Source organism: Protopterus annectens, chromosome 7.part0, assembly GCF_019279795.1.
Source record: "Protopterus annectens isolate FY-2018-M chromosome 7.part0, PAN1.0, whole genome shotgun sequence".
Classification (NCBI taxonomy): Eukaryota; Metazoa; Chordata; order Ceratodontiformes; family Protopteridae; genus Protopterus; species Protopterus annectens.
In genome coordinates, this window is record NC_056739.1 from 1,267,951,957 (window position 1) to 1,267,979,834 (window position 27,878).

The window sequence follows — 27,878 nt, forward strand, 5'->3', positions numbered from 1 at the left end:
GGCAGCACACATCTTGGAAACTTCCAGTGTACTAGTAGGCAAACTGAACAGGCACATTATTTTGCCTCATGAGTGGTTCCTCAATTCAGCACTGGTGAACAAAATCTTCAGTTGCTGAGGCCAGCCTTCCTGAGACCTGTTTACCTCCTTCCTGAACAACAAATGCAGCTGTTATTTTGCCCTGATCTTTCACAGAGTCAGTCACCAAGGGACACTTTCATCTACAGTCAGCCCTCAGGTCCCCTTTATGCATTCCTTCTTTTTACTCTAATTTTGAAATTCATTCAGAAAACCAGAAGGGTCAAGGCCAAGGTGATCCTCATTCCTCTGCACTGGCTGTGGCAGGTTTCGTTCCCATATCTTTTGTCTCAGCTGCTCAGTCCACCCTGGACTCTGGCTCATGGGCTGGATCTGATCTCTTATCTTCCTGGGCATCCTCTCCTAGACCAAAACTCCTTAAAACTAATGTCTGGGTTACTCCAATTTTAATATTGTTCATATTCTTTCTACTTCACAAGAATCTAGCACCTTAAGAGTGTACCAAAGTAAGTGGAAAAAAAAATTCTTATTGGGTTATAGGGAAAGTTTGGAACATTTTTCAGCCTGAATTCAATCTATTCTAGAATTCCTGTCTGAACTATTCCAAAAAGGTTCTAGATTTTCAGCAATCAAATTTCAACTGGCAGACATTTCCAGTTTTCACATAGGCCATAACAAGACCTCTATAGCTTCAATAAAGGTGTCTATGGATTTTCTTAAAGGAACTTTTCTTCTTTGCCCTCCAGTTCACGATCTTGTCCCTCCATGGGACATCATGGTGATGTTTCAGACTATGGATATTAAATTCTTGACATGGAAAATGATCTTTTTGGTGACAATCTCTTCTGCTAAGAGGATTTCAGAATTTCATGCTCTCTCATGTAAACCACCTTATATGCTTTTTCATAAAGAGAAAGTTTTTCTAAAATCAAATGTGTCTTTCACCCCTAATGTGGCATCTGAGTCCAACATAAACCAGACCGTCAATTTGCCTGTATTTTTTTCCAAAATAGTCTAACAAAGGAGAATATACATTACATTTACTTGACGTTCATAGACAACTTAAAATATGTTTATATAAAACTAATAATCTTAGGAAATCAGACCAATTATTCATTGCATTCTCTTAATCTAGTCTGGGACCATACCTCTCAACTGTACAGATTTTTGCAGAATGTCCAGACTTTTGCCTCATTTTTTTGGTCTGTTTTTCATAAAAGTGTGGTTTTCTGGCAAATTAGTGGCAAATCATTAAAGACTGAAGTTAGAAAATAATGACAAGACATTTGAGTTTCAAACTTCATGCCATTCAGAAAATTCATGCTAATTCAAAACCTGTTATTCTATCAACTTTCTAAGTTTGTAAAAGCAATACTTAAACATCGTCCCTATTTTTGGGCCTTTGTCCCACTTTTATTTATGGCTTTGTGCAGATTTCTTGCTCTAAAAGGCTGAGAGGTACGTTTTGGACATGGAGTTACAAAGATTACTCTTTCAAGATGGCTATCAAATGGCATATCCTTTGTGTATGAAAATTTGGCTCTGAACCTCTCTAAAAACTGATAGCTCATTCCACAAGAACAGTGTCAACCTCTGCAGTTATTCAACATCAGTTTCCAATTGATGAGATCTGTGCAGCAGTAACTTGGTATTCAGTGCATACTTTTGTGTCACACTTTAAACTGGATGTACAATCCAGAGTTTGTTCTTCTTTTGCCTTTGCTGTTCTCAGGAACATCCTTCTGTAAGTCCATCCTGGAAATTATGTAGCTAGTGATTCTGTCCCAGAGGTTGAATCAGACAAAAATGGATGGAAAAGTTATGTATTTACCATAATGCTAGATCTGGTTCAACATCCCCCTTCCAAATTATCACAATTAGCTCTTTGAAGAACAGGTAGAGTCTTTGGGAGTCTGCACATCTCTAACCTCAACTGTTATTATACTATCAGTATGGTATGCTTGTCATTTTTATTTATCTATAATTTTTATTACTTATTGTGTATATTGTTATGTGGGACAAAATTGAATGAGGTATAACAGTTGAGAAGGATTGTGGGTAGGGGAGGAGTCAGAGCCATGGATCCAAAGGTTTGAAGTTGTTGAAGTCGGATCCGAGTCCCAGAGTTTGAACCAGATAAAAATAGGACAACACTGATCTATCATTATATAAAGTAAGTACATAATATTTATATTCCTAACGTTCCATCTAGTCAGCTGGAATCTGCAACAAGAGAGATTTCAAAGTGGCTAGAAAAAAAGAGTCATTCAGTGGGTCCCCTGAGACGAGTTAAGATCTGACGTCTATGCCAGGTTCCATTTACTTCCAAAAAAGGAGACATCAGGCCAGTTTTGGACCCAAGCTATCTCAATAAATTCATGAGACAGACAAAGTTGATGGTCATAGTACAATCCATATTGCCTCTGGTGCACCCAGTTTGCAGAGGAAGGATGGCTGGATGTGCTCTATAGGTCTCCAGGCCATGTACTGTCACATAAAACTACAGAGATGATACAAGAGAGTCCTCTTTTTCTGGCTGTGAGCCAATCATTTTCAATTCTGATCATGCCCCATGGTCTGACAAGAGTCCCCTGGGTATTCACAGATGTTATGGCAGTGGGAGTAGCTCATCTCTGACTTCAAGGGATCCACCTTACACAGTTACCTGGAGTCACAGTCACTCAATCAAAAAGCCAACAATCTCCCACACAAAAAAATAGAGTTTATAGGATGTCATATCAACACAATCATTCAAATTGCAAAGCTTCCAGACATAAGGGTGCTATCCTTATGTCTAGTGACTTCTCAGGTAATTCTGCACCCACTTTGTCAAGCAAGGTTGATTTTTCTTCTGTTAGGGTTGATAGCCTCTATCATCACATTAGTTCCCCTGGTGAGGTACCAGATTATTGTATTACAGTGGAGTCTTTCAGTCCAGTGGTCTCAAAGTATACACCCTTCCATGCCAAGATTTGCCTAATACAAGTTTGGAGAGATCATAGGAAGATACTAGGCTAATGGCCCAAAGGCCCTTACAAGCCTAGACAAATTTACCCTTGTTATCACGATCAGCACCTATTGCCTCTGTCCAAGGGGGGCACAGGTGGAACCCCTGGGGTGGATTTATGGTTACTAATCCAATTGTCCAGGTTACGTTTGAAGAGGGCCAATGAGGTGCTCTGTTTGATGTGAAGTGGGGGTCTATTCCAAAGGTTTTAGTAACTTCTGGGAGACAAATCTGGCCCTCCAGCAGGTTCTATTGATGTCACATTCCAGGTGTAGGTCCTTAGAGCGAGTAACCCGTGTGCCATTTGACTTGTGAAAGGGCAGCATTTCCAATAAAGCATGCTCAGAGATCACCTTACATGCAAGGCAGAGATCGCCTCTGGGTAGTCTGTATGAAACAGAATAATGTGACAGTAATTTCAGCCGATCCACATAGGATAGCTGCTGAAGACCTTACATTTTCCTATTGAGGTATCTATGCTGTCTCCAATAGCTGCAGGTGCTTTTAAAGGTACATACCAAAAGGGGTGCTGTACTCAGTTATTGGCTGAGTGAAGAGTACAGGGAGCTGATGACGTCTCCTTTTCTTGAGGCAGTGCCCTTACGTATGAGATGAGCCATATAGAATGCCCTTCTTACTACTGTGGAAACATGGTGATCAAAGGCAAGGTGTGAGTGCATAGATCTCACACCACTGACTACGTACTTAGGGTATTGTCATTGATGTAGTAATTTGTAGGAACATTGTTTGTTACCATAAGGGATGATAATGCAGTTTTTGCATTGAGTTTGAGGCCATGCCTTTGGCACCAGTCATTTGTTTGCATAAGACCTACTTGAAGGATGTTGACATAATTTGGAGATTCTATGACCACACCCAGTTTGCAGTCATCAGCAGACTTTGTCAGCCACAGTCCCTTGGTTTTAACTTGTACTTCAGAGAAATAGATTGTAAACACTAGAGGTCCCAAGACCTATCCCTGTGGAATGCCACTGGTTATGGTCTGTTGTTGGAGGGGGATTCCCCTATTTTTACTCTATGGGTTCCATCAGTGAGCCAGTTCGCAACCTGCTTTATGATATAAGGGTTGATATCTAGCTGGGAGAGTTTGCCAATGATGCCTGACTGAGGGATAGTGTCAAATGCCTTGGCTAAGTCTAGGTAGGCTGTATGCACAGATCTCCCTCGTCCAGGGCCCTGGTAACTGTCTCAAAGAAATCCACAAGGTTTAACAGGCATGATCTCCCCTTGAAAAGTACAAACTGGGTAGGATTTAGTGTTTGGAGATTACCTATATGTTTTTTGATAAGGTCCATGATGATTCTCTCCATGTACTTGCAGATAAGGATTAATCAGGCTAATAGTTCTGTAGTACCTGGGATTAGTAGAAACACCACTTTTGTGCACAGGGATAGTGATGGCTGTTTCCATTCAGCTGGGACAAAGCCGGTGCTTAGACTGTGATTAAAAAGAATACCCAATGGTAATGCTAATTCTTATTTGAGCCCATGTAGGACACAGCCTGAGATGTTATTAGGTCCCATTGATGCTGTGTTTTTGGCCTTAAAGAAGGTACTTATGACCAGCTCTTTAGAGATACAAGATAGTGGACAGGTCAAATGGTGGATAACCTCTAGGCCTGTAATGGAAGGAAGACCTTTTTGTCCACAAAGCCCTTGGGGCACAGTAACCACAGATGTTTCTGTTCTTGGGTGGTGGTGGGGCATTTTGAAGAGAAGGTGGTTCAAGGTGCTTGGTCATCCCAAGAGGTCAGCCATCACATCAACATCTTGGAGATGAGAGCAGTCCTCTTAGCATTGCAGGCTTTTCAGGCCCTACTTCCTAGGGTTGTGATTTCTGTTTAGACAGAGACAGCATGGCAGTGGTCTGCTACATCAACAAACAAGGAAGGACATGATCATATCCATTTTGCTGGGAGGCTACAAGAGTGTGGCAATCAGCGATGTCTTCCCATTATTTTCTGATAGCAATGCACATTCTGGGGAAGTCAAATATGATAGTGGACAAGTTGAGCAGGTCAGTTCTACTGCCTTATGAGTGGTCTGTCAGCCAGACACTGATGACAAAAAATTTCAGCCTCTGGGCCAACCTTGGTGTAAACTCTTTACCTCATACCTGAACAAGTGCAGCAATTACTTTGCCCTAATCCCTACTCAGGGACAGTCACTGAGGGACTGTAGTTCACAGTTAGCCCTCAGGTCTCCTATACACTTTTCTCTCCGATTCAGTTTTTGACAAAATTTATTCAGAAAGCCAGAAGGTACAAGACCTAAATTATCCATATTGTCCTGTTTTGGCCCCGGCAGATTCATTTTCCTTTCCTTTGGCCTTATTTGATACACCTTCCTTGGTTGTTGAATCCCATTCAAATCTCCTGAGTTATATAGCTGGACAGGCATCTAAAAGCCCTAAAGTTGACCACATGATTCCACCAAATCTGACAACAGCCAGATATGCCAAGCTTTCCTCTTTAGTGGTCCACATTATTTCTGCCTCTCACAAACAATCTACCAAAAAAGATTTATCAAAGCAAATGAGAAAAATTCTGTTTGGGCTTCTTTGAGATGATTAGATCCCTTTTCTGTTCCTCTTTTATCTGGTTTAGATTTCCCATCAGAAGTGTTTTTCCAGAAAGGGTCCAGTTTCTCCAATATCAAGGTGCAAATGGTCGCCATATCCAATTTTCCCATAGGGCATAATGAAACCTCTGTAGCCTGTCTTAAAATATCCAAAGCTTTCCTCGAGGGTGCTTTCTTACTTAGACTTCCAGTCGGAGATCTGGATCCCTTGTGGGACATCATTATGATGCTTCAAGCCTTAACCCAACAATCCTTCAAATGAGCAGCTCCATTAGATCTCAAGTTTCTTTGATGGTGGACCATTTTTCTTGCTGCAATTACATCTGCTAGATGGATTTCTGAATTACAAGCATTATCTTGCAAACCATCATGCCTCATTTTTCATAAAGACAGAATAACCTTGAGAATTAATTTTTATTTCCTGCTGAAGGTGACATCTGAAGTACATTTGAATCAGCCAATTAATTTGCCAGCCTTTCCCCCCAGGTTCTCTAATAAAGGGGAATATATCCTACACACACACACACACACACACACACACACACACACACACACTAGATGCTAAGAGTCAGCTCAAATTCTGTTTACATCAAACCAAGAATATCAGAAAGTCAGATCAACTATTCTTATCCTTCTCCAAAGTGAGATTGGGGAGAAGAATATTAAAACTCACAATTTCCAAATGGCTGACAGCCTGCATTTTCTTTATTTATAATGATTGGTGTTGACCCCTACATACAAAACCAAAAGCCCATTCCACAAGAAAAATAGCTACTCTAATGGCAATCATGAAGAGAGTTCCCACTAATGACATTTTTGCAATAGCAACATGGTCCATGGTTTACACCTTTGTGTTACAAATTGGATGTGCAGTCCAAAGCATGCTTCTCCTTTGCTTCCACTATTTTCAGGAATGTCCTTCTTTGATGCTAGCTTTTCACAGCTAGGGATTCTGTCCCAAATGTTGAATTAGATGAAAATAGCAACATCAGCTACAAAAGTTATGTACTTACCATAACAATAGATCAGTGTTGTCTCATTTTCATGCAGTTTAACATCACTGCCTCCTTCCCCTATATGTTAAAAAAAATTCTTCCTTTTATACCATACTGTAGTCTTACCATGTCCTCCAGTTGTGACACATAAAGGTCTCTTCAGTAATAGGAGGGAATCAATTGATATTATGTTGTCCTATCTCACCGTAATTCTTGCTGGTTGGGTTCGGAACCGATCATCGGTTCTGACTCTGCCTAATACAAAAGCTTCCACTGGCTGAAGGCTAACCCCTATCCCTTGATGCTTGGGGCAGAATACCCAGATCTTGTTTGCCGCTCAAGTGACCAGGATGTCTTCTGGCTGGCTCATTGGCTAAGTAGTTTTCAGTTTACATTTTTCAGGATTATCCTTAGTTTTACTTTAGAAAAACATAGTTTAAACCTCTTTCTGTCATGTGCGATTAGTCTCTGGTTCCCTTTTCGTGCATTTAACCCCCTTTGTTCTTTGTTGCAAGACCCATTTAAGTTAGAGGCCTCTCAGCAGCCCATTTAACTTAGAGGGCCGCTCCCCTGCCTCGCGTGTTTTTGTCTTCCTTTCATGCTCGGGAGAATCCGTTAGAGTTAGAAGATTCTTTGTAAATATTTCTGTTGATTTATTTCATAGGCTACTAGTTTATTAATGTGGTATACTGGTGTGTTCTAGTTATATTTCATATATGTATTTTCTTGTGTGTGGTGTTTTTCATAGTTAGTAGGCTCTGTTGTTTGATTAGAGACTTTTTTTTTGTAATTTTCACTTAGTTACCTAGGTTTGTAGTTTCAATAGCTTTTTTTCAGAAAGCTAGACTAGTTTTGTTTATTGCAGATATTGTTGGTATTTTTCCTTCTGCTTGAAAACATGTCTAAAGAAAAAGAACAGAAAGAACCCAGGCAATCGGGGTTCAAAAAGTGTGATCAATATACTCAAAAAATGTCTCACAGATGGACACACTAGCTGTGTATATTGCCTTGGTGCCATCCATTTACAAGACTCTTGTACAATTTGTCATGGCTTTAGTAGCAGGGTTCTCCAGGAACGTAGGAATAAATTAATGGTTAGAGGCTTATTGAAAGGTCTTTTCCATGAATCCTTAGAGGGATTTCAGTGCTTCAAACTATCTTCTCCCTCTTCTTTTCATGCAAAAGGATCCAAAAGGTCTGCCATTGCGGCTCCAGCTTTGGAGCCACCTAAAAAAAAATAGTCGCTTCGGAACCAATGGCTCTTGGCTCTGACAAATCTAAGTCTACCTCTTTGGCTCCATCTGTGACCATGGAGCTGGCAGAGTTATCTATTAGGAAATGGTCTCTGATCTTGGAGCCAGTTACTCCAATATTGAGATCACCCATTTTGGAGAGGGCTAGATGTCCTTCCTTATCCTCCCATTCCTCCAGGAGCTTATCTGATGATGACGTGGAGTGGGTGGTGAAGAGACTGCTTTGAACACCAGTGCTGTAAATAATTTTATCGCCTCCAGCCCCAAAGGAATCAGAACCGTCCAAGGCACCATCACCAATTCCTCCTACAACCCCACTTGTGGTCTCGGAGCCAGAGATCGTGGGTCTGATAGTAGTGGAACCATCAAAACCAGACCCTCCTTTAAAATAGTTGGTTCTGGCATATGCTCTGACTTCTTTGGAGTATGGGAGCCAATGTTCACCCATTAGGTCTGGGAAGGGGAGTCAGCGCAGGCAGTTGTCCAGTCCAACTCTACCCCTTGGTGCCTCAGCGAGGTTGAGCTCGGCTCCTACATCGGCTTTGGTGCCACCCGCTCTGCCTCTGAGCCGGTCTTCTGTCTCTCCGAAGCAGAGGACTTCTTCGGGGTGGAGCAAGGGGGGGTTTGAGCTGATGGAGAGAGTGCTGTCACCCCAGACAGCTCCAATCTCTGGCCCTGGTTCTCTTTCCTCCCACTCTCCTGTGTTGGTCTCATCGTCACCCCCTCCCCCAAGAGTAGAGACCCAGAGCCCCAGGAAGTCCTTGCAGGTGGCACAGTCTCCTCTGACACTTCACCAGAGTTACCCCTCTAAGGAAGTCCCTCGGAAGAAATTGTGCAAGAGGAAGCACATAGACTCCCCTGATTCTGTCACATCAGATACCGATCTGGATTATTAGGAAGGGTCCCCACGGTCCCCATCTGAGGATGTCTCTTTTGCTGACATCCTTGAGATCCTGAAACAGAAGGGTGGCTGGAAGCCCACCAACCCTTCAGAGGATGAATCGGTATACCTGGAGGCTTTTTGGTCTCACCCTTCCACCTCCTGGGTGTCTCCCCCTTATGACCAATTAATGAATGTGATCTCTCGTAAGGCATGGACTTCCCCTGATACAGTGGAGCCTGTTCTGCGGAGGCCCAATAAATTTATCACTGCTGCTGCTGAGAAAGAGTTCTTAACTAAAGGTGTCCCTGTAGATGCGATGGTGGTGGCGGTGGCCACAAGGAAGGAGTTGTCAGAGACCTCATCTGCCCATCCTCCAAATAAAGAGTCATGGAGTATGAACAGATATGGAAAGCATACCTTTTCATCAGTGGCCTTTACCCTGTCGTCACTGAATTACTTGACCCATTTTACGAGGCTTCAAAGGGATCTCCTAAAAGAGGTAGGAGATACTATTCAGGGTATTGTAGCTTCGGGGGTCACAGATAAAGTTACCTCTTGGCTCTCCACCCTCAATTCAGTTGTTAACTCCTCCATGCGACTGATTTCATATGCAGCTGATGGAGCTAGCAGGGCAGCAGCTACAGGAATTTCCTTGAGGAGACATTCCTGGATGCATTTATGCAATTTTGCTGAACCCTTCAAGTCTTCCTTCACCAACGCCCCCTTTGTTGGTTCAGCCCTCTTCAGACCAAAGGTGAAAGAAACTTTGACCAGGTGTGAACAGGAAGGGAAAAACTTGTCTGCCGTGGGAGTCTGTTTTTCCACCACTTCTAGACCCTTATCCCAAAGGTCAGAAAGGTGGAAGAATGTGGTTCCACAAGTCCCAAAAAGGTTTTTCCGATATACGTGGTGAAACTTCCCCCAGGGGCAGAGGGGGGAGTAACAATGGAAGACACCGACCTCATGGCAGAGGGGGTCCACAGAATCAGGGTGACAGAGTTACGTTCTTTGGCAGGCCTTTCCAGTGTTCTTGAAAGGAGGCCCATCTGTTCTTCTCTGGAGGCAGTCAGGGGACACTTGTCACTGTACCCAAAAGCCCGGCTGGAAATCACTCAAGACAAATGGGTACAGACAATCATATCCAGAGGTTATTACATTCCCTTTTCCACCCACCCTCCCATAAATCAGTCCATTCCAGACATCCCACCCGGTCAGAGGGACGATGCAACATCAGAGATATACAAGTTGCTAGAAAAAAAGAGTCATCCAAGAGGTCCCCGCAGACCAAATTGGATCCGGAACTTACTCAAGGTTGTTTTTAGTTCCAAAAAAGACAGGCGACTGGAGGCCCATTTTGGATCTCAGCAGATTGAACAGATCTGTAAAAAAATCACAGTTCTGGATGGTGACACTGCAGTCTACATTCCCTTTTCTTGGGAAAGATGATTGGATGTGCTTGATAGATCTCCAGGATGTGTACTACCATATAAAGATGAACAGGTGATCCAGGAGACACTTGGGAGCCAGTCATTACCAATTTTGAGCCCTGCCCTTTGGTCTCACTACAGCCCCCAGAGTGTTCACCAAGTGCATGGCAGAGGTTATGGCTCACTTGAGACGTCTAGGATCCCATGTGTTTCCATACCTAGATGACTGGCTCCTGACCGCAACCACCAAGCATCTACTACTGCAAGCAAGGGAAGAAACAATACTTCTTTGCTCCAAGCTAGGCATTACAGCAAATTTCAAAAAGTCTGCCTTGTCACCTTCACAGCATATTACTTTCTTAGACACAGAATTGGATTCAACAGAAATGGTGGCAAAACTCTTACCCCTGAGAGAATTCAGTCCCTTCACCGTCAAATCAGGACCTTGATGTCAAGAAGAAAGGTTCAGGCAAGGTATGTGTTACAGGTTCTGGATACCATGGCAGCGGCAATTCTTCTAGTTCAGGGGTGGGCAAACTTTTTGATTCATGGGCCACATTGAGTTGTAACATTTGACAAAGGGGCTGGAACAGGAGTAGATAGATGGCATGCTTTGAAAACATCACCTCATTGGGGGAAAAATGCACATCTTGGGATATGGAGAAAACGTGCTTTAATTTCCAATGAAAATGAAGAAAAGCATTACAATAAAATCTCTGACTTCGAAATGAGTCTTTAAACACTGAAAATCAAATAAATGACCATTTTATTTTAAAGCACTGAAAGTTCTGTTATCCTTCAGGATATCACCATCACTCTCCTCCTGACTGTCTTTTTTTTCAAAAACGGTAGGAGATGCAGATGTTCTTGTCCTGTTCCTTTTATTCAATTTGTTTCCCCGGTGCCAAAAGTCAACAACGACCAGTGCAAGGACGAAACAGTTGCAGCAAGTCAGTCTGTGAAGCGTTATATTTGATCTGCGCACACTGTTTATTTTAACAATGTGCGTATCACGGAGATGCACACATTTTAATGGGGGCAGTGTTGTTGGTCTCCTTTTTTAGCCAGCGCATCAAAGTCTGGAGTTAGTTTTGTTGTGGCGATTCTCAGGATGGATCTGAGGTGTAGGTCTGTTAACTTGGATCTGTGGCTGGCTTTGTTGATGTTCATGACGCTGAAGGTCTGTTCACACACGAAGGTAGAGCCGAACAAAGCCAACATCATCTGCGCTTTTTGCCTTAGATTTGGAAACGTGGCATCATTGAGTGAAGCATAGAAGTCATTTAGTTTCAGAGAGCTGGACTTCTCTTTTAAGGCAGGGTCGGACTGAAGGTCGATCAGTTCGAGCTGAAGCTCCTCTGGAGCTGTTTCAGGGTCTTGTGACAGAGGAAAGGCCACCAATTGAAGTGACTTGTCAATTTTGTCGAAATCCAAAAACCGACGGCAGAATTCTCCGTGCAGTGCATCCAGTGACTCACTGTATTTCTTTACTTTTGCTTCGGCCTCTTTCAGCATGGCTAGTCTAGGAAAATGAGTGAATGACTTGTTCAAAATCTGCCTGGAGAATAAAGCCAGCTTGGATTTGAAGGCTTTCACGTTTGTGTACATGTCATGCACAAACTGCTCCTTCCCCTGCAGTTTCACGTTGAGCTCATTCAAGTGTGAAAATACGTCCGTAGCAAACGCAAAGTGACACATCCAGCTCTTGTTGCTCAGCTCAGGAAATTCATCAGTCTTCCCCTGCCACTCCAAAAACATGCCAATCTCCTCTTTGAGCTCCCACACTCGTTGAAACACTTTGCCCAAACTCAACCAGCGGACACGGGCGTGATAAAGCAGGTCCTGGTGATCCGCATCAGTTTCCTCCAGGAACGCAATGAAATGATGGTGCTGAAGTCCCCGTGCGCGTATGAAGTTGATGAGTTTCACCACAGGATTCACAACATGATTCAGCTGTAACACCGATTTACATAGAGATTCCTGGTGGATGATGCAGTGGAGGAAAATGACATCCTGGTCAGGGTTTTCATCTTTCACTTTATTCTGGATTTTCCTCAGCAGGCCAACGTTTTTTCCTGTTAAATTCGGAGATCCATCTGTGGTGACGTTAACAAGCTTACTCCAGGGAAGCTTCATGTTTTCAATGGCAGCAGACACCCGTTCAAACAAGTCCTCTCCCCGTGGTTGTCCTTTCAGAGACTCCATTGTCAAAAACTCCTCCGTTATTTCAAAAGTTTTGTTGATTCCTCGGATAAAAATGAGGAGCTGAGCAGTGTCTTTGACATCGTTGCTTTCATCCAGTGCTAAAGAATAAAAAGTGAATGACTTTGCCTTTTTGTTTAATCTGCTGGTGATGTCTTCATCTATTAGTTCCACACGGCGAGTCACTGTCCGCCGTGATAAACTGATTTTCTCAAATTTGTCTTTGGTCTCCGGGCACAAAATACCTGCTGTCTCTACCATACATTCTTTTAAAAACTCTCCCTCAGACAGTGGTTTGCTGGCCTTTGCTATTTTGAATGAAAGCATAAAACTGGCCTTGGTACTTGACTCTTGAATGGCAGTTTGACAGTGAAAAAAACTTTGCTGAGCCTTCAAATTAGCTGCCACCTTCTCAGCAGCAGCTTCCCGTTCTTTTGTTGAGAGCTTGCTAGCATAATTAGCGTGCTTTGTGGCAAAGTGACAGCTAATATTATACTCTTTAAAAACCGCCACAGTTTCTTGGCATATCAGGCAAACAGCAGATGATCGGTGTTCAGTGAAAAAATATTTAGTTGTCCACTCCTTATTGAACACTCGACATTCTCTGTCCACTTTCCTTTTCTTGGGTCCACTCATCTTCATAGAGGGGCGGTGGGTCAAAGGGTAAAGTGCAAACGTGGAGTATTAGGCCTACGCTTCACCTCAACAAAGCCAATATATCTAGAGTGCGCCATCTAGTGAGGAAACAACAGAATTGCAGGGGAAATAAAACATTAACAAGGTTAATTTATTAAATTTTTTCAAGTTTGGCTGGCCGAATCAAAACGTTTAATGGGCCGCATGTGGCCCCCGGGCCGTAGTTTGCCCATGCCTGTTCTAGTTCCTCTAGCACGCTTGCACATGAGGGTCCTCCAATGGTTACTCTTTGCCCAGTGGTCCATGCGAGATCTTCCTCTGTCACATCAGACAATCATTACAGATTCATGCAAGAAAGATCTTCTCTGGTGGCTTCAAATGAACCAGTTGTTCTTGGGCTGCCCATTTGTATGTCCGCAACTAACGGCTTTACTGACCATGGATGCTTCCCAGATTGGGGGGGCATTATCTGGAAATGACTGTACAAGGCTTATGGCAAGAACACGAAAACCACTTGCATATCAATGTCCTAGAGATGAGAGCGGTGCTATATGCGTTGCAGGCATTCCAGGACTCTCTTCCAATAGGAACTATTGCAATTCAAACAGACAACATGTCAGTAGTGTGGTACATAAATAAACATGGAGGAATCATATCATATCTCCTGTGTCGAGTGGCACAACGGGTATGCCAATGGGCTGTCACTTCTCAACGTTTTCTGATAGCAACGCACATCCCATGCAAATCCAACGTGATAGCAGACAAACTCAGCAGAGTGATTTTGTTGCCTCACGAGTGGTCCCTGAAGCAAGAAGTTGCAGAAGAGATCTTCCAGAAATGTGGCCAGCCTTGCTGTGACCTTTTTTGCCACTTCCATGAATGCAAAATGTAGCAGCTACTTTGCCCTCACCCGTCCCCCCTGGGGAAGTCACCAAGGGATGCACTCATACATGATTGATCCCCGGGACTTCTGTATGCCTTTACACCCTTTCCCTTAATACCCAAAGTATTTCAGAAAGCCAGCACATTGAACAGCACTATGATAGTCATTGCACCTTACTGGCCTCGACAAATTTGGTTCCCCTTTCTATGGGCCCATATTCTGGAGGAACCATGGACTCTGGACCCAGTTCCAGACCTTTTGGCCCACTCATCGGGAATGTTTCATCTGTCCATCCAAACCCTCAAGTTGACAGCATGGCTGCTTCAATTCCACGTATAGCCAGGTGTTTTTGATTTTTCCACTGCAGTTAAACATATCTTGATCTCTTCCCACAAACCTTCTACCAGAAAACTGTATTCCAGTAAATGGAAAAGATTTTCACACTGGGCCGTTAAGCACAATTTAGATCCTTTTACAGCTCCTATCACAGCAGTTCTAGAGTTTCTCTCCAAACTTTTTGATGAGAGCGTAGCAGCAGCCACCATTAAGGTACAACTAGCAACCATATCTAATTTCTATATTGGGGAAATGGGAATGTCTATCATGTCCCACAAGCTATGCAAAACCTTTTTGAAAGGTACCTTTCTACTGAGATCCCCAATCAGAGAACCTCCACCTGCTTGGGACCTAAATTTTGTTCTATCTGCCTTTTTGCCACCCTTTGAGCCAACATCATCTTGTGATGTAAAATTTTTGTCATGGAGAACTCTCTTCTTGGTAGTTATTACATCTGCCAGACGGGTGTCAGAGCTCCAAGACCTCTCTATCCATCATCATTATATAGTTTTCCATAAAGACAGAGTATCTTTAAGAACTAATCCCTCTTTCTTACCAAAGTGTGTTCAGAGAATAATTTAAATCAATCTGTTGAGCTACCAGTGTTCTTCCCTAACTTTAGCAACAAGGCAGAATGTACTAAATTAAAAATAAAAAAGAAGCACACTAAACTAAAAATAAAAAAGACAGATTATAGAATATAGATTATATCAACTAGATGTACACAGACAGCTATGCTTCTACTTGCATAGGACCAAAGATTTCAGAAAGTCGGATCAGATTTTTGTTTCCTTTTCAGATAAAATGAAAGGATTACTGGTTCCTAAGGTAATTCTGTCAAAATGGCTTATAGATTGCATTTCCTTTTCTTACAACAATAATAACAGAAAGTTACCAGGCAAAGTAAGAGGCCATTTCACAAGGGCAGTTGCAACTTTATTGGCCTTTCAAACTAAACTTCCGATGGACTCTATTTGTGCAGCTGCCACATGGGGGAGACCTCATACCTTTATTACTCATTACAAAGTAGATGTGGCCTCCCGGAACAGGTCTTCCTTTGGATCCACTGTAATGAAGAGTCTTTTTTCCTGAGCCACCCAGGAATGAAGGTGCTAGGGACGCTATCCCTACCAGCAAGAATTACGGTGAGATAGGACAACATAACATTAAGAAGTTATGTACTCACCATAATGTGTCATTTTTGTTGTCCATCTCGCCTATATTCTTGCATCCCACCCTCCTTCCCTCCAAGAGGATTGGGCGGATAATTTGATATAAATATATGTATGGATATAAATACATTTTTTTTATTTTGGAGTCTCTGATGTCCTTCTTCAGCTAGACAGGCTGGGGTTATAATTTTATATAGACAATAGTACTGCTTTCACTTTCAAACAATATCTGGCTATTCTGCCCTAAGCATCATGGGATAGGGGTTAGCCTCGAGCCAGTGGAAGTTCTTGAGCTTTTGTATTAGGCTGAATCAGAACTGATGCTCAGTTCCGAACCGAACATGGAACGTTATTTTGAGTACATAACTTATTTTCTAAGTGCAAGTCAGCAATCTTGATATGAGGTAATTTAATGGAGAGAAGTGAATTATGGGTAGGGAAGGAGTCAGAGCCACAGATCCATACCTTTAGAAGAAGGCACTGTGGTCAGATCCAATAGGGTCCAACAACAAAAAGGCTGAACCAGATGAAAATGAGATAACATGGCTCTATCGTTATGCCAAGTACACAAGTTTTATTGTTGTTCAATTCTTGTTTCCTTTTTATGACTACTTATTTATTTTATGCAGCTTTTTTATACCTAACAAGCACCTAAATAAACCTGAATTTGTGCAAAATTGTAAACATTTTAAAAATAATACTGTAAAAAAAAGTAAGTAACAATGTACCAGTTTTTAATCTTAGTGAGTAGCACTAATCAAAAAGTATGTCTGAGAATAAAGAGTACGTTTAGATTATCATTTTGTTGTAGGTAGGTAAATCTTAAAAAAAAAAAAAAGTCTACAAAATAGGCATTTATTCCTTTAGCCAGTACAGGTTCATTGCATTTTGTCTATTCATTATATAAATAAATGTGTTTCATATTATTACATTTAAAATCACCTTAAATAGTTAAAATCACATGGAAACAAATTTATGCATCTGTTCCTTAAGTCCATTTAAAATAGAATTCTTAAATATAATTTAACTCTTCTGAATTAAAATTGTTGAAAGGTAAATGAGGTGAGCTGTAAACAGTACTTGAAATATGTTTTCCTTCATTTACCAAATTCCTGTAATGGTCATAATTTTATACCTCCAGCAACAAGCTGCTTTTTAGTCACGGAAGCAGTGGCTAAAATGCAGATTAATATGTTAAGGAAAATAGTTATATTTTTATGTGATGTTCTCAGAAAATAATCAGTGTAAAGAGTCCATGGAGCAAAATACCTCACCAGGAGGAAATGCACATTTTTCTTTTAAGAACTCCACAAATCTTCAGAGCTATTACTGTTTCTACTTAAGTTGCTAAGAAAGATTATTTGATTTTAATAACTTTCCATGTGAAATCTGGTTCAAACTTTACTTCTCAAAGAATAACGGTTACATCCCAAAAGTTCAAAAGTTTTATTTAAATAAGCAGCACCCCACCCCCAGCAAAAAAAAAAAAAAAAGAAAAGAAAATTCGTGAAGAAATAATTCATTCATAAAAGTAAAATTGCATAAATATTATTTTTTGTTGTTTTACTTTTTTAGCTGAACTTGGAACTCTGTTCTGAAGCCATCTGACCCCCGCCCAAAATAAAGAAAACAAAATAAACAAGCAAATTCTGCTTGCCACAATTTTCATTAAAACAGCCTGGTATTGCAAGGTTCCTCCTGCTTCCTCCATAACTTAGAAATAAGGATCAAAAACCAGCTCACTTGTGCTACTGTGTGAAGCTACGAGGAGCCATTTCCATTGGCTCATGCTGCCTCTGGTGACGTAGCCTGACCAAAAATGAAACCAGCAAGAGTGGTTTTAATTTAAGTAAATAGGAGCACAACCGCAGTATGTCTATAAATAGGAGTGCAGGAACAAGTTTTTTTTATTAATTTATTGAAGCAATAACCCATGGCCGGGTGCGGGTAATGCTGGATTTGCCCACAGCTGGCATGGTTAGTGACCAAACATAGCTGACCATGGGTAAATCCAGCATTACCACATATAGCCATGGGTTATTGCTATTATACGATGACATTATTTAAAAAAGGTTAGTTTCTTTTCATAAATAATGTCCTTGTAGAATGATGCAGTGCTGCTCTTCCACATTTTCCCCAGTATCTGGAAGCTTTCCTGATGTACTGTGCAGGCATATAGGACTTTTGTTCCCAGACTTACCCAGTACATCAGTGCTGAGTAAAGGAAGCAATGGAGAAAGGAAGATCTCTGTTTCTTTTTTTTTTTGCATTGTTTTTAATTAAAACAATGAAATCCGGAAATTTCAAATGAATGGGAGAGATGGAGAAAGAAAATATAAGGATAATCAGCTATGTTTTTCTAGTTTTGTATAATGTACCTGATTATACTTGTCTCTGTCCTGTCTCTCTTGTTCATTTTAAGCCCACATTTTTTGTAAGTTTATTTTTTAAAATAAGAAAATGAAAGAAAAGTAAAATTTTAATAGCATATATGAATGGAAAGATTCATTCTTGTTGTGTCAGATGTTCATCATTCTTACTGTTGCAGTAGCCTGTAGGTTGTATCCTGCAAGCGTGAAAGCTTTTGAAAGGTGGCAGGATATACTCTATAGGCTATGCAGCCAGAGTGACTAAAAATCTTCAGTACTTTCTTACCAGTTTATGCAGATGCAGCTCTGAGGCTTCTTAGGACAGCAGTCATCCAAAGGCTTCCAGTCAGACAGATACGACCTCTTTGAGGAACTCCTCCAGACTTACTTTTATGATTTAGGAATATTATATATTTACCTATTTTCTATCAGAATTGCTGTATGTCACTTTAAGAATACTGTTTTTTCAAGAATGTAAGTAGACTTTGTTTATATAAATTATGTCACAGACTGTAAATGACAAGACTTAGTTTCTTTTTCTGTCTAATTAGATCAACAACTATCTCACCATCCTCCCTCTGTCATAGTTTTATCACTCTCTGTCCTCATCTATCCAAAACTAATACTCGTGATAACAGTCCAAGTAGCCCCAACTCTTCTGCTTTCCTAATACTTTACTTCTCAGTCTTAAATGTAATGCTGATTTCATATTTGCTGTACTACTAACACATCATACTATATTATATTATATTATATTGTCAAGCACCTTCCCCCCTTTCTAATATTTCCATAGTTAAGCTGCCTCTTCTTTTCATTATTTTAATTGCTAGAAATCTCAGGTAATATTAAATTATCTTTTGCAATGTTATATCTTGCTTGGGTTCCTATCAAGCAGCCGAACATTTACAAGTTCGAACCACATATAGTCGAGACCATACATTCAAATTTGTAAAAGTTTGAGCGTTTGAATGGAAATCTCCATAAGCGGAGCTTTCCATTCACTTCAATGTGGTGCAATCTTGGAGTTGGTATATTTAAGTAGCGGGGGGTTTAGGGGACCTGCCCCCTGCTTAAAACAAGTTTTTGTTTTGTGCTTTCTGTAGTTATTTTTTTTTAGATACTCGAAGTTCTGTAACTTCAAACATAATGGTTTGACCATTAGGTGTTCAGAGTTACGGAACTTCGACTGTCTAATATAGACCCATCTTGGTTTACTATACACAGGCCTGTGTTATGTCTAATGAATGTTCAACACTGTATATACCTGTGTAAGCTATGTGCATGCTCTGTTTCTAAATTATTTTTTGTAAGCTTTTGTAAAGCTTTTCTCTCATGTATGTACACTTACCTGTATTTTGTATTCCTTCTGATCATGTACTTGTATTTTATATATATTTCAAAACTGAAGTTAAATGTGGTTCTTTGCTACTTAGGCCTCCACTGAGACAGGGTTTTATCCTAGATTTACTTCCCCAGTAAACAAAGATAGATAGATAGATAAATACATAAATAAATAGCCATTACTTGAATACTGATATTCTAGCTCTAGGAATTGCTTTCTAAGTATTATCTGCTAATGTAAGATTTGGGGGCTTATTTAACTGTGTTTTAAGCAAATGTTGTGTTTATTTCAGTCATAAAGTGTATTTTAAGAGCACAGACTGTGTATTGTGTGAATACTTATGTGCACATCATGACAACTTACTTGTTTCATTTTTTATTGGGCAGTTCACTTCAGGGGAAATATCTTGTTTGTTTTTTTTTTTTTTTTTTTACAGGGATTTGTTATATGCTGCTTGTGTAACTTTTGTGTAGTAGAATTGGTATTTTCTGAAGGGTTGTGTACTGCTTTTGTGCACTAAGTGATAACTTACCTTCTGCAGACTTTTCTATTGTAGCTTATCATCAGTTCTGCTATTCCTTCTTCCAACATACCTAAAAAGAAAAAAACAGTTAAAACACAAGGTCTTGCCTTCATAGTGGCCTCAGTCAGTGCCTCATCCGATGGTCAATGACTCTGTAGTGGCCATTGTTGGTTCCTCAGATCACTTACTGGTTCTCTTGAATTCCTCTGGTGTAGCCTTGCCATCCACTATGGACTGGGGGGCTGTTCCTTTGTCCGATGTGGACATGGGAGAACTATCCATTTTAGGTGCTGGAGACACCCTAAGAGGGTCTTCTCAGGGTGGCTGGGAACCTTGCTCAGGATGATATACCTTCCCCATCTCAGTCTTCCTCCACAGATTTTCGTTGGAAAGAGAAACAAAAAATTAATCATTGTGATAACAGAAAGATGGTTTGTGTGTAAAAATTATGTTCTTACCTTATATTGGAGAGTGTTGCAGACTGTCAATACTGTGTACCAAGTACTTTCGTCTATCCCTTATTTCTGCATTCCCAATGATGAGGATGTTATTTCAGATGATTCTGATGTGGGCAGAGACAGGGTTACTTCACCTACGTGTTTCATAGTCCGAGACTTTCAACAATGAGCCTAAAACTATACATATGGAGGTTTTCTCCTTTACTGAAACTGTCTCTAGACTAAAGGATGTGTTTTCATGGAAACAGTTTGGATGTTGCCTCTGAATTGGACAGATACTATGATTTATTAGAACAAGTAGACCCACATACTGCACTTATTCCTCACTTTCTGACAGCTTTGGAGGATACTCTTAGTGCTGTCTGCAGTGCCCTTGATTTGCAGCCATCAGTACTTAAAAAGGCAAATACATTGTATGATGTCTCTCAGTCTGATACATGTCTCTTTTTATTTCATCTTAGAGAAGATCTGACAGCAATTTCTGATACTGTTACTGCTGCAAACAAGCTCCTTACCCCCCCCCCCCCCCAACCTAGTTCCTGGGGATAAAGAGGGCATGCTGCTGGACATACTGGATAAGAGACTCATTTTCCTCTAATTTAGCTTTAGAAGTCTTGACTACCAGGGCAGCATATGGAAGTGTATGCTGGTGTGTGCCAATCATTTGAAAGAGTTTTCTGCTTCCCAGTCTCCAGAAGGTAGGTCTTACTTGAATTGTATTGTTTGTAACCTGTCTCAAGTTTCTAAACATGCCTTAAAAAGCATGTGTGATTTGTGCTGACATTATATCTAGGGCTTCTGCTTCAGCTAAAGTCTTGAAAAGCTTTGTTTGGGTATGCAAGCAAATGTTTTCAGATGATTTATGTTCAGAAATGTTTAATTTCTCCCTGGACAGGGAGGTTTTATTTGGGCCTTCTGATACACAGGTCCTCAAGGAATAAGTTGCAAGGGATAAATCAGTGCAGGGTGTTTGTAGGTTTGTATCATCTGCTCCCTTTAAAAGACAAAGCAAACAAGCAGTGCCTCCTGTTGACAGACACCTAAGAAGAGATGGCAGGAAGGGACAAATAATAGTCCCCAAAACGGAGTTTATCCTAAAATGTATTCGGTGCCCTCCTTAAAATGACTATGCCAGAAACACGGTCACCTTCTCTCCCATCCTGCTCCTGCATCTCTTTCTCTTTTAGAGAATCTGACCCTCAGTGTGTGCTCCCTTTTGCCAGTAGTTTATCTTGTACAAATGGGTTTTGTGATCCAGGAGGGTTACAGGTGTCAATGGATAGAAAATCCCCCTCCTTTCAGGGGAATCTACCCCACCGTCCAGTCAAACAGAGTTGTTTTCCCAAGTGCTTCAATTCATGTTATAAGCAGGAGTTGTAGAGGATGTTCCTGCAGAACAAATTGAAAAGGGCTTTGATTCATGCAATGAAGTCTGTACATCATCTATGGACCCTCTCCAGATTGTTACAGGCAACACCTCAGTGATATGGTACGTAAATAGGGGGACACCATGCCATACCCTCTCTGCTGGCTGGCAGTGATTGCTTGGGAGTTAGCTCTTCAGTACTTCTTAACTGTTCAGACATCTTTCATACCTTCAAAGCAGTGGCGACTGGTGACTTCAAATCAAAGGGGGGCTGCAGGAGATAGCCGAATGGGTGAGGTCAATGGGAAGGGGTGCGAACAACTAGAAAGGGGAGGAGCTATACTCAAAACCACAAAAACTAAACTTTAATTTAATATGCTGCCCTGGGTGCCAAACCCTCATTATGAGAGCCCAATCAAGACAAATTAAGTGTAAAAGCATAAAAATATTTCAATTCATTGGCTGCTTGACAGCTTACTTAATATCTAGATGGAAACAAAAAGGTTGTGAGGCATGAAAAAATAAATTACTTTTTAAATACATTACTGGAACGCCAGTCAAAATAAAGTATAAGAAAAACAAGCAGCACTCAACTCAAACCGCTTCTCCTTGCACTGCAGTTCTAATTATAATTTATATTCAGCTTTATTAAAGTACCAAGTAACATGCTGAAAGTAGCAATCTCTGTGATGCCCCCACTTGTAAAAATGTTTCTTATCCAAAAAAGACCTGCTGCCTGACAACTATCTACTTGTTTCATGGGGAAAACATGATCAAAGTGAAAAATGAAAAGCAAACAAGCTCAAGATACATTGCTTAAAGGATTACTGTACAGGTTATGGACCACACATAAATGGCATTCTGTTTAGTTTATGAGTAAAGCCCTCAGAGATCACTGGAAGTCTCCAACAAGTGTAATGAGCTTCTTAAAACAATGTAATCCTGTCCTTTATTACAAATACTGTCATATGCATTTCAGTACTCAACGCTTATACATTATCTAGTTAAGTATTCTCTGCATGGCAACAACAGAAAGGCTTCAATGTTGGCAATTCTTTAACAGTATGCTTATTAAAGCTTACTTGCATGTTATGATCTCAGACAGGCATACCTGATGGTCATTAAAGCATTGCTACTTAAAACACAGAGCAACAGGCACTTTGAGTAATAAGCATAAATCAACAGTATAAAAATATGACAGAAACCAGACCATTCTGCAAAATCAAGAACAGATGAAAAGCCACGGTAGTACTTGTGTCTACCTTGGATGGGGGATACCCTGCACATTTACACTGCATAACTGCTCCTTGCCTTGCTTGGACACATCCAGAGTCACTACATGGGGGAGTGGGGTGCAACAAGTAGGTCACAATTTGAAATGTCTCACCCTCAGAGCAAAGCCATACATAGAAGTGGGACAAAGGCCCAAAAATAAGGACAATTCTTAAATATTGCTCTTATAAACTTAGAAAGATAATAGAATAGTAGGTCTTGCATTAGTATGAATTTTCTGAAGGATATGAAATCTGAAACTCAAATGTCTGTCATTATTTTCTAAGTTCAGTCTTTAATGATTTACCACTAATTTGCCAAAAAAACAATTTTATGAAAAATGGACCAAAAATGTGATGCAAAAATATAAAATAGCCACACAATACAGCTGGGAACCTGTCAAAGAAGGGACACTTTTTAAATAATAGTACTGCTAACTTGAGCAGCTGACAAAATAAAAGAATCCACATGCATTTCTGAAATAAAAGTATCTATAACTCTGATTATTACAGTTATTTCTTAATTGTAAACCCTCCATGTTTTCTTCCAAAATTGCTATTTTGCAGAGGGATTATTAGGGGAAGAGCAACATTTTGAGCCAAATTCGGGGACAGTTGAGAAGTTTGGCTATGCCTAATTCTATAAAGCAATTTATTTGAATGTACCTGTCAACCTGTTAATGCAATAAATCTGGACAAGGCCAAATATATTGGGGGAACATATAAACAGTACTAAAAATTGCTCTTGTATAAACTGAGACAGTTGATAGAATAACAGGTCTTACTTTAGCATGCATTTTTCTGAAGGTTATGAAGTCTGAAACTCAGTGTGTCATTATTTAGTGACTTAATCCCTAAATGATTTTCCAGAAAACCACAAATATTATGAGGAACAAACCAAAAATAAGAAGCAAAAATCTATTCATTCTGTGAAAATCTGGACAGTTGGGAGGTATACTTCAGCTGGGGCTGTCTGAGTTTGCCGCCCTTCCCCCTCACAAAATCATGGTCGAATGGAGCCCTCCCCCCTGCAGCCATTCCAATGATCCATTACTTGGCTATTTCACTCCATTTACCATAAACACTAATGTGCATACTGCTTTACTTCTATGATGATTTGGATTTCATTTGAAAGGTTTATTTTGCATTTTACAGCACAAACACTAAGACATCTGCTAAACAAAGCAATGCAGTCTCACAATGAAAACAGGCTTAGCATTAAAAACTTCTCTGCCCTTGAAACTCACATTCAAAGAAAATACATTTTGCCAGTGGCAGATAAAGATTAACTTTGGGCTGTTTCAAATCATAGGCCCCTTGCACATGAATCATACATGTGCTCTTTGATACACCTTCCCGATTCTACTAAATTATATTCCTTGTACAATACAGTTGTTAGACAGCATTTTAAATGTATTGTTTTGAACATTTTTCCAGTAAACAATGAAACAAAATGCATGCACCAATACAAAACTACCCAATTCAGAACATTTCCATCATAAAAGTCTACTCAACCTTCTACATTCCACCAGTATCAGTAAATATGCACAATCTCTGAAGTAGTAAAAGTCATCTAAATAATTCCACATTAAAGAAATCTGTAACAATGAAGAGGTTGCTGCTAGCAAACAACTTTATATGTCACTGTTTATTCATCTACAAATAAAGTGCCTGTTGTCCTTGAGGAATAAATTGCCTATGTTGCATGCATTAAAAAAAAAAAATAAGCTAGTAATATCGTAATAGGGACTGTATGGCAAACTGATAACAGGTTCAGGTTCATAGTTACTACTCTAGGTATCTTTGCCAAAAAGGACTGCAGCATCCACCCACTTTACAACACAACACAACACAACACAACACAACACAACACAGTACAGTATCAGCAATGCATTTATCTACTGTGGGAGTAGAACCCACAGCCTTCTGCATCAAAAGGAAGTACACTACCTGTTGTGCTATTAATGCAAGCAGACTCAGAATAAGCAGCACTAAAGTTTTGTTCCCCTGCAGCTCTCAGCTCCTTGTAAAATCTACTCGACATGAGTAGTATCTCTGAACTTTGCAGCACAAGAAATCTGGAAAAAGCTGAAATTTATTGGGGGGGGGGGACAAAAGCCCAGAAACCAGGGACACATTTTAAACATTGCTTGTATAATGTTGGAAAGTTGCTTGAATAAAATGCTGTGTTACCACCATACATTTCACTGCCACGTCTTTAACCCAGGGGACCCTGTGCAAAACAGTCAGAGAAACATACCACTATGCCAAATCAGCTGTTTTGTAAAAGAGAAGAAGACAAACCTAAATGGCTACCATTTAGTGAATTCAGTTCTCAGCATAGCTGTCAACCTCTTGGCATAAAATACCTGAACAAAGCCAATAATGGGGGGGATACAGCCACCAAACATATTCAGTGAATTTAGTTCTCACTATAGCTCTCAACCTCTTAGCAAAAAACATGTGGACAAAGCCAGTAATGGGGGGGAATACAGCCCCCAAACATTCAATGAATACAGTTCTCACCATAGATCACTCTCAACCTTAGCACAAAATACCTGGACAAAGCCAGTAATGGGGGGAATACAGCCCCCAAACATATTCAGTGAATTCAGTTCTCACTATAGCTCTCAACCTCTTAGCAAAAAACATGTGGACAAAGCCAGTAATGGGGGGAATACAGCCCCCAAACATTCAATGAATACAGTTCTCACCATAGATAACTCTCAACCTTAGCACAAAATACCTGGACAAAGCCAATAATGGGGGAATACAGTCCCAAAAATAGGGACAAATTTCAAATATCCATGTTATAAACTTAGACAACTGCGGGAACAATTTTGTGTTACCATGTACTTTCTGAAGAATATGAAGTCTGAAATTCAAATGCCTGTTATTTTTTAAACATTTAACCAGGAAACTAGTCTGACTTGGAACTAAACATTTAACCAGGAAACTAGTCTGACTTGGAACAAAAGACAATTTTCAGCAGAGCAGAGAGAAATGCCAATCACATCTTTGCAAGATGGGAGGACATGCAGACACTACACAGAAGGCAACCCAGCCAAGCATCAAACCAGAGAACCTGTAGCTGTTAGGCAGCAATGCTACCAGTGCACCACTACACTACAGACTTTGCAAGGAAAAATGTAGATACAGAAACCACAGATTTTATGAGGAACAGAACAAATATGAGGCAAAAATCTGCAAATTTTTTTAGAAATGGTGGTGGATAGGGAATTCAGGTCCTTGCCACCTGCATCCAAGGTACAGGGTTCAAGCCTGTGTATCTCTATCCACCACCATTTGCTCTCTCTCTAGCCACCAGTATATAGTAACTGGGACATTTTACTCACACACACACACACACACACACACACACACACACACACACACACACACACACACACACACACACATACACACACATACACACACATACACACACACACACACACACACACACACACACACACACACACACACACACCACAACGAAGAAAGCCTTCACTTACCTGCTATGTCCCACCGTTTCATGGAAGAAGCATCCTGTTTCACGGATCTAGCCAGCACGAACCCTAAAGCAGCAAATGAACGAAGCAAACCTTCACTTACCTGCTGTATGTCCCACTGTTTCATGGACGAAGCATCCAGCCAGCGACCTGAACAAACCAAAACCTCCTGAAGCAGCAATCCAGACAGAGCCCACGCAATGAATGTCCCGCGAGAGCAGCTCACCTCTCTCAGTCCTCATTGGATGCCAGCTCACCTCTCTCAGTCATTGGGTCTGCCTGCAGCCAAAGCAGTCCGGACCTCCTCTTCTGTGCGGTCGTCATTGCACTGATTCCTGGGTGTATTTGCAGTAATGATTGCTGGGTACCTGCCTATGTGTATCCGGACTGCTGATAAAGGCAGTCTGAGGTCTCCAAATGTGTCTGCGCATGCGCAGATGAGTCAGGACTTGTGCTTTTTTTTTTTTTTTTTTGTTTTTTAGTTTTAAAGATTTTTCTTTTGTTTTTTCTAGGTGGGAGGGCTGCAGTCCGGCAGTCCGATAGCACGAGCCGCCCCTGCTTCAAAGCAAAACACAGCAGCAGACATCTTAAGCAGGTCCTGGGTAGATCCTCACAAGAGGAAACTCAATGAAGAGGTCTTCCAGGGATTGATCCTGATGCGACGAACACCTCAGGTAGATCTGTTTCTATCTTTTCAAAACAGATGACCAAACAGATTTTGTTCCAGGACTCCTTGCAGGCAGGCTAGGAAAACAGATGCTCTTTCACTGTCTTGGTCAGGAATATTACAATATGCATTTCCACCCTTTCCAATGATTACCATGCTAATCCTGAAGATTCAGAAAGACTCTCCAAAAATCATTTTGGTAATTTCTGTCTAGACCAGGGGAAAACTGGTTTTCCCTTTTTATGGAATTGGCCAGGGAAATTACCACAAGCTTCCTCACAGACTGGATCTATTCACAAAGACAAATGAAGTTTGATACACCCTGATATCAAACATCTTTAAATGATTGCCTGAATTAATTAATTTTGATACCTTTTATGCACCTCTTTCATGAGAATGTGCAGCAGGTGCTGAAACAGGCAAGAAAGCCTGCTACTAGAAAATCATATATTGTTATTGGCAAATAGAAAATATTGTCATTTTGGTACCTAGCCAGTGACCAGAGACACAACAGAGAAATTTGTACCACTGGTGCTTATATATTTGTGTGAGTTACTATCCTCTGGCTGCTCTTATTCCTCTATAAAGATTCATCTTGCAGATATTTTGCATTTCTGCTCGTGGATCCCACTCTTTCTTCTCGTTTTGTAGTCAAACAGTTTCTAAAAGAAATTTTGACATCTGAGACCTCCTTGTAGACATGTTCCTTCTCCTTGGGATCTCAGTTTTGTGCTTGAGAAAACTGAATGTCATTCTTTAAATCTGCCTGTCAGGCTGACTTAAGGTTTATCATTAGGAAAACTGGTGTTATTGCTCTGACAGCTGCAGAAAGATGTAACTGAGTTGAAAGCTCTCTTTGAGGGAGAACGCTGTCTGTTTTTTTTTTCATAAAATCAATGTAGCTATATGCACAAACCCCTCTTTCATGACCAGTGTT

At 40.7% G+C, this 27,878-nt stretch overlaps 1 protein-coding gene across 3 annotated transcripts in view; it reads left to right on the top strand.

The window, feature by feature from the left end:
• IQCH (IQ motif containing H) overlaps nucleotides 1–27,878 on the top strand; it is a 4,045,691-nt gene that overhangs the window by 1,458,788 nt on the left and 2,559,025 nt on the right. The window contains exon 1 of one of the 3 annotated variants that reach the window (XM_044077882.1): nucleotides 26,827–26,948. The exons of the other annotated variants lie outside the window; for them this stretch is intronic. Within the exon in view, the coding sequence (XP_043933817.1) occupies nucleotides 26,931–26,948 (18 nt within the window). The 5' untranslated portion in view covers nucleotides 26,827–26,930. Of the gene's footprint in view, nucleotides 1–26,826; nucleotides 26,949–27,878 lie in introns of those variants that run through there. 3 annotated transcript variants of the gene reach the window in all.